Below are 7,961 nucleotides of genomic sequence, written 5' to 3'. Positions count from 1 at the left end.
CAATAAAGCAGATTATCACAGAGATGGGATAGTAGGAGAGGGCTGGCAGTACCCAAATTTCAACAGTACCAGAAAGCGTTGGTCATTCCAACCATCAGAGCATTCGCAAGGGGCCTGAAAACTGCAGCAGCTACAGTATATGCAGGTACCTCTAGGTAGGACCAGGCCACTAGGTGGGCAGAAGAGGCAGACATTTTGGGTGCTTCAGCAAGAAGGGGGTGCAAAAAGGGCAGGACCTGCAACGTATGCTGCTGAAATTCAACATAGGTTCTAATTTTGCTGCTGAAGTAGCTTGCAACTCATGTGTAGAGGGCATAACGTTGAACCATCTTTCTAAAGAGTCCTCATATCCAGATTCAGTCAAACAATGCCACAGCGGTGGCATACATCAACCATTAGGGAGGAACCAAAAGTCTTGCTGCGGTATCCTGCTTGACTGCATCCTGCCCTGGGCAAAACTATGTTTCAGCTTTGTCCACCATGTAGATCCTAGCGGCATGGACAATTGTCAGTGAGACTTTTGCAGTAAGTAATGAGTGGAGCATCTGAAAAAGCGGCCTTTTCCTTCAAGGAACCTTTCCTGGCTTTGCATAAGGATAGTTGGTGTGGAAGCCAAAGACATCCTTCTTAATTAAGGTCATTTCTGCCCTTCTCCCCTTGGTGTTAATTATGGGTAGTTTATTTCCTTGGGAGATAATTATGCTGATGAAGTAGCTTGAGTGCTAAAGAACCTTGTCCTATAACTGCCTCTAGAGCAGTGGTTCAACCTGGGTTCAACCTGGGGGTTGAATGATGATTTGCCAGGGGTCACCTAATCCTGGGCTGTTCCTGAAGCTCGCGCGGCTCTACCAGCCTTTTTGCGGCCATCCAGCAGGGCTGTCCCTAAAGCCTGTGGCCGCCCAGCTGGGCTGTTCCTGCAGCCCGTGGACGCCCACTCAGCCTCTTCGCAGCCACCCATTCAGTTCACGGCATGGCTGGGGGGCAGAAACTAGAGGTCAGCTGACTGGTGAGTAAGGTGAAGTGGGAGGGGCTGGAGGAGACCATATCTCCTGATTTTGGCATAGGTGTCACTGCTACGAGACACCACAAAGTCAGAGACACAGTGAAACCAGAGACAGTGAGTAACACTACCTGTGATTATAGTTGCCATTAAAAGTCTTCACTACAGTTCTCAGATCAGCAGATGGCCTTAATCACGAACACCTAAGTTGGCTGATCAGAACTCCCAGCCAGCACTGCCACTCATCCCAACTTCCCACTAGCACTGCCACTCATCGCATTCACTCCACCAAGGAGTAAGAGAAGGAATAAAAATAGAGAATACATGGAAGGGAGAGGAAAAGAGGGGGAGGATCAAAGAAAAATGGAGAGAAAGAATAAGAGAAAGAACAAGAAAGATGGCTTGAGAGAGGAATGGGGGGGGGGGGGGGGACGGACAAGAAATGGGGATAGAGAGAGCTAAAAGAGAAAGAAAGGAGATCAAAGAGAAAGAGTGGTACATCCTAAAATGTATCATAAAAGGTTTTAATACTGTACGAATGGAAGGGACTCGGGGAGCGCTAAATGTCAGTGGGTTAGGGGCGTAAATTACTTGTCTTGCCTTGGGTGTTGCCAACCCACGCTACGAAAATAATTTTACTGTTAAGGATCCCCACAACTTGGGACATTTTATCAAGGGGTCACAGCACTAGGAAGGTTGAGAACCACTGCTCTAGAGGTTAAAGTGGATGTCTTGTTAAAATGTTACTTTTGAGTTTTGGATAGGATAGAAAACTATTACTGTCTGGGGTTCCTTTAGAGAGATTTCCTCTCTAAAGATAATAGTCTCATGTCTTTTTGTAAAGTAGGGGCAAGGCAAAAATTCCTGACAGTTTTTATTGTTACGAAGAGGTAAACATATGATTATAGTGGTGAGGATACCAGCAAGCCATGAGAAATAATCAGATAATTTGCTTTACACATTCATGATTTGATATACAGTAGTGATCACATAATAATTGTCATAAAAGTCATTTTAGTGAGCACTCAGCTTCATGTACAGGATCATTCACCTTTACCTCTAGTAATGCTGTGCACCTCACCCAATCCCAAAAACATGCAACAATGGCTCTTGTGTTTTGGCGAAACAGGACAGAAATTGCAAACAAGAATTCTTTATAGGGGCACACCATTAAGGAACCTAAGGAAGATGATTTCTGCACACCTATGGGAGATCATTTCTCAAGATCAGACCACACTATGGAAGACATGAATGTTTTGGTTCCTAAAGGGAGCTTCAAAACTTCTCGGGAAAGAAAAAAGTTTGAACTAATGCAGCATAATACACAATCGAAATTTCGGCCTGCAAAAGACCGATGAGAGCTTTTCATCGGAAAATGTGACCGTGTGTATGCTCCATCGGAATTTAGCTGGCCGAATTCTTTCAAAAATTTGATAGCATGTTCTCAATTTTCCCGATGGAAAAACTTTCTATCGGAAATTCCGATTGTATGTATGCAATTCCGACATGCCAAAACTCATGCATTCTCAGATTCAACTACGAGATGGAAGCTATTGGCTACTAGGTATTGAACTTCCTTTTTCTAGTCCCGTCGTACGCGTTGTACGTAACCGCGTTCTTCGTGGTCGGAATTTGGTGTGACCGTGTGTAGGCAAGACGGTTTGAGCGGATTTCTGTCAGAATTCCAATGGGAAAACCATCAGAGCTTTTTCCAACGAGAATTACGATTGTGTGTACGTGGCATAAGAATGATAATTCTATTTGACACAAAAGGTTGTAGACTTAATATGGACCTCAGTTTTATAAATCATTATCCTGCAGCTTTAGCACCATCCTATCCCCTGTTACTCCACCTCCCAGTCTATAGCCCTCACTCTGCCTTATCTCACTAACTACGCAAGTTTAATTATTATTACTGTGTAAGTTTGTTTGTGCCTTTTTTTTCCCTCAGAGATTGTCTTTTTAACCTTTTGCTAAAACTATGTGTATTAGTACTGCTTGGACCTTGAAGTATGGGGTACACCCTGAAAGCTTTTCTTGAAAATTTGGATGTTAGTGCAAATTTAAAAAAAGTTTTGTTTTAAGTACAGTTTATAGTTACAGAGAAAAGTTTTATGTTCACATACTCTTATGCCTCATACACACGATCGGACTTTCCACCAACCAAATTGTGGATTTTTGTTCGATTGTTGTTGGCTCGAACTTGTATTGCATACACACGGTCACACAATTCTGAACGTGAGAATGTGGTGACGTACAAGACGTATGATGAGCCGAGAAAAAGGAAGTTTAATAGCCAGTGCGGCTCCTTCTGCTTGATTCCGAGCATGCGTGAAACTTTGTGGATCCTGCTATCAAACGTTTGTTAGTGGAAAGTCCAACAGCAAATGTTTGATGGAGCAAACACATGGTCGGACTTTCTGACAACAAGCTCACATCCAACATTTCCCGTTGGAAAATCCGACCGCGTGTATGTGGTATAAGTATTAAAGCCCTGAATCAAAAACTGTCATAGGAGTTCTTCTTCTACAACTTCAACTTCTCAGTTTAGTTTCCAGCCAAGCTATTATTTTTAAGTATTTTTAGTAATTACATTTTAAGGCTTGTTGGATAGTAACCTGTGTCCTTCTCTTTGTTTTGTTCTGCTATTTTTATGCTTCAATCAGAAACTAACCTAAACTAGCAAATGTACGTTAAAAACATATATATTTGGTCTTGGACAACATTTTCTGGAGGATGAACATTATCTGTATTGTACGCTGTGGTCATGTCCCAAGCATCAATCACACCAACATGAAGGTCCCTGAAGATGTCCTTCACTATACGATACTGAATATAGCCATGGAAGTCACTGAATCTCTCGGCATCTGTACTTATCTCTCTGGTGTTCTCTGCTTTAATAATAACCTTTGTGTCCGGACTCCGTAAAAAGAGACGTTCCAAAGCTTTGCGTACGTTAATAACTCTTATGATGAAGAGGTGGATGGGAAAAGGTCTGAAGTGTTGGCCCAGGCAGATAACGATGACATAGTGTGGACCTCCACCCAGCTGGTCTATTTGCTCACTTACATAAAAATCATCTTTTACTAAGTAAAACCGACTTGCAACAATTGGATGGCTGTGCTTTTTCCATTGTAGCCTGATGTTCCTCTGCAGATCAACTGATAACACCATTGACTCCAATCCTGTCCGATGCAGATCAAAAGGTTTCAATCCTGGTTTAAAAAAAATGCAAAAAAAGTGAATTGCTTAAACTGTGTTTGAACTTGGATGGTATGATTTTTTTTTTAGTGACTGCACAAACTATAACAATAATGCTTTATTCATTTTTTTTTCCTTTTGAAACACTAAGCCTGCATCTTAACCACTTGCCGACTACGCTATAGCCAAATTATGGCTACAGTGCGGTCGGCTAGTTCTGGGCAGGTGTCAATTGATGTCCTCCTGTGCACCCATTTCTCACGCACACCCCCTGGGGTGCACTCAGAAGTGTCCATAGACGCTGGGTCCGTGGGACCCAGTGCATCATGGATCATGGTGAAGGGCCAATCACAATGGCCATTTACCACGTGATTGTACCATCCAATGACGGAGTGATCACTTTGTCAACAAACCAGTGTCCTGTCCGGTTCAGCTCCCTTCTCACACCGATACAGCATTTTAGGAGAGGAGCCAATGGCTCCTGCTGCTGCCAAAAGCCAATCAGGAGTGTGACCCCCCAGAGTGCCAAGGCTCTCATAGACATCACTGGATCAAGATAGGGCTCAGCTGGGGGGGGGGGGGGCTGGGGGGTGCACACAGAAGGTTTTTTTTATCTTTATGCAGGACCCCTTTTGGTCTAATGAGAAACCTCCAGAGTTAGGAACAGCTGACATCCTTCTATGTAGAGTGGGTTACAAGGCATGGTGGGTGTAATGCAAGGTGGATTCATGGGTGCCAGACACTTCTTGTATTCAAAGAGATTTATTGTATCTTAAATGGAACTGTGGGAGAGAGCCAGGGCCAGGACATCCTTTAGTAGGTGCAATGTTAATTGTCAGACTCTGAGACTTCTATAGGTAGACAGCCACAACTGCATGTGTAGACACACCATCTCCTATGGCAACAATCTTGAACAGTTTCTAACAAAGGTTACAATGAACTCTTTCACTTCTTCTACAATCTGCTCTTGTAGATCTTCACTCAACTGAGCTCCTAGTCTCTCTCATTAGACTTGCTGATCCATTGCCACTGGGTCTTCTGAGGTCTTTCAATCTCTGTCACTCAGTATCTTCCTCAAGCGTCATTCTCAAGTCCCTGCTGGGTCCCTAGCTTGGCATTCACAGATACTCCTCAAGCATCACCCCACTGGCCTGCTAGTTCCCTGTTTGAAGAACACAAGGCTGCTCTGCAAGCGTCACCTCCGCTGGCTGGGTCCCTGGCTTAACACCTGCTGAATTTTTTCCAGTTTTTCACTGTCCCCGGTTGGTGAGAATACTACTCTGGTACTTGCTTCAGCTACTCACTGTGGTCCCTGTAATAAGGTGGTTGGTCTCTTAGTGGTGACAGCTTCCCATATCTCTTTGACCACGACAGGTTCTCCAGCCAGCAGAACTGTCAGTTCTGGTTGGACTGCAAGCCACTGCTCTCTTGCTTCTGGATAGGCCCTCAGACAGCCTAGCAACCAGATGTCCCAAGGATAGGCCTCAGGCTCTGGCCTAGCAGCCCAGGGCAGCACAACACATGTCCACCCAAACAGCTGTCCAGGTGGCACAGAACTCCAATCACCTGGCCTCACGCAAATAAATAGGCTCTCCCAGCAGGCCAAGGGACCCAAGAAGATCCTGTCCATTGGCTGAGATACCCCATCTATACCTAATCTGTCCTTGCAATGCCCTTGTCTTATCTAATGCCACTAGGCACCCGGCCATCTAGCGCAGGAGAGAGAAGTGCAGCAATTCCAGAATTAGGGGGAAATCAATTGATCTCCTATCAATTGGCCAAGACAACCATACCTGGCAGGTAACTGTACTAGCAACCCTGCCTAAACATCAGGATGCTACAAGGTAAAACACCTTGTGACATTACAACCACATTAAGCTGCCTTTGGATGGTGGGAAGTGAACAGGTGACCATACTGTGTAGACAGGCTGGGTCTATGGTGCAATAATAAAAATACATTTATGCATAATGTCAATACATAAAGCAGCATTTTTAAACAGTATTAAAAAAAAGATGCTCTCTTTTCAAGAGGATACACAAAGCAAAGGTGATGTGAGAACCTCAACTACAGGAAGCAAACAGATTTCACATTAGTGAAGTCATTTAGTCAAAGATCAAATTGTAATTGGTTGCTTTAGGAAAGTGTTTCTCAACCTTTTACGGTGAAGTACCCCTGCAAGCCTAAAAAAAAATTCCTAACTACCCGTGTCTCCAGAAAGTAATTTCTATTGTTTGGGTGTCATGGTCTGTGTGTGTGTGTGTAATGTCAGTATGTGTTTGTGATGATTTCTGTGTGTGTTTGCAATGGTTTTTGTTTGCGTGCAATATCATTGTATGTGTGCATGCTGCAATGACAGATAAACATATACTGATAGATAAACGCAGGAGGCACTAATAGGCAGCACTATTGGGCACTGATGAGGCTGCACTGATAGGCAGCACTGGTGGGCACTGATGAAGCTGCACTGATAGGGGACACTGATGAGGCTGCACTGATGAGGCTGCACTGATAGGAGGCACTGATAGGTGGTATTGTGAACTGACGAGGCTGCACTGAGAGGCTGCACCAATGGGAGGCACTGACGGGCACTGATAAGTGGCACTGATAGGTGCCATGGATGGGGCTGCACTGATAGGCGGCACTTAAAGGAGGCACTGATGAGGCTGTACTGATGGGCACTGATGAGGCTGCACCAATAGAGGGAACTGACGAGGCTGCACTGATAGGGGGCACTAATGAGGCTGCACTGATAGGCGGCACTGATGAGGCTGCACTGATAGGTGGCACTGATGAGCCTGCAGTGATAGGCTGCACTGATGAAGCTGCACTGATGAGGTTGCACTGATAGGTGGCACTGATGGGCGGCACTGATAGGAGGCAATGATGGATACTACTAATAGGCGGCACTGATAGGAAGCCCTAATGGGCACTGATAGGAGGCACTGATGGGTACTGATGAGACTGCACTGATGGGAGGCACTGATAGGAGGCACTGATGGGTACCGATGAGACTGCATTGATAGGAGGCACTGATGAAGCTACAGTGATGGGCGACCCTGAAGAGGCTGCACTAATAGGCTGCACTTATGAGGCTGCACTGATGGAAGGCACTGATAGGGGGCACTGATGAGGCTGCACTGATAGCTGGGCATGCTGGGATGTTCAGTTCTTGAGCAGACACAGGGAGATGGGAAGTGACAGGCAAGACTTACATGACCCTTTTTTCCTGTTTGCATTGTGCTGGCTATGTGCAGGATTTCACACTGGAGAGGAGATCAGGGAGCCGCAGCAGGCATCATCTGAACAGGTTCTCCACGCATGAAAGGAGATCTGAGGTGCGTTGGAGAGGAACTGGGAGCTGGGAAGATATGGGGCCACCCACTGACCCTGATCAGTCAGCCCTGGCTGGGGAAACTTCTTGCGGGCAGTGCGATGGGCTCCATCACAATGACAGGACCCCTGGCAGCTGCCGCCAGCCTGACACCCCACCCAACCAATGTGTGGCACACCCCCCCCCCCCCCCATTGGTACTCCACAGTGCTGCGCTACAGCAAGCTGCCGGGGACTGTGTGTGTGGGAGGAGGCTGTGCGAGGCAGGACTCGGGAAATAGAGCACTGGGCATACCTCCTGCTCTTGGTGCATGGCCCCAGGGGTAAGTGTACCACATGTTGAGAAACCCTGCTTTAAGATACATCACTGTGCAAATTGCTTCTGCAAAAAGTATTTTTTAATATAACTACATGAAATAATAGTTTATT

The 7,961-nt window shown here is 45.6% G+C and overlaps 1 protein-coding gene across 1 annotated transcript in view; it reads right to left on the bottom strand.

The window, feature by feature from the left end:
- Positions 1 to 1,857: 1,857 nt before the first annotated feature.
- The window catches only part of LOC143935836 (NXPE family member 4-like), a 190,060-nt gene continuing 183,956 nt past the window's right edge, over positions 1,858 to 7,961 (bottom strand). The window contains exon 7 of the mRNA XM_077459955.1: positions 1,858 to 4,215. Coding sequence (XP_077316081.1) covers positions 3,680 to 4,215 — 536 coding nt within the window. The 3' untranslated portion in view covers positions 1,858 to 3,679. The remainder of the gene's footprint in view (positions 4,216 to 7,961) is intronic.

This window comes from Lithobates pipiens, unplaced genomic scaffold, assembly GCF_037356315.1.
Source record: "Lithobates pipiens isolate NorthernLeopardFrog02 unplaced genomic scaffold, aLitPip1_a1.2 Scaffold_28, whole genome shotgun sequence".
NCBI lineage: Eukaryota > Metazoa > Chordata > Amphibia > Anura > Ranidae > Lithobates > Lithobates pipiens.
Note: the sequence above shows the minus strand (reverse complement) of the source record. Positions and strands in the feature narration are given on the sequence as shown.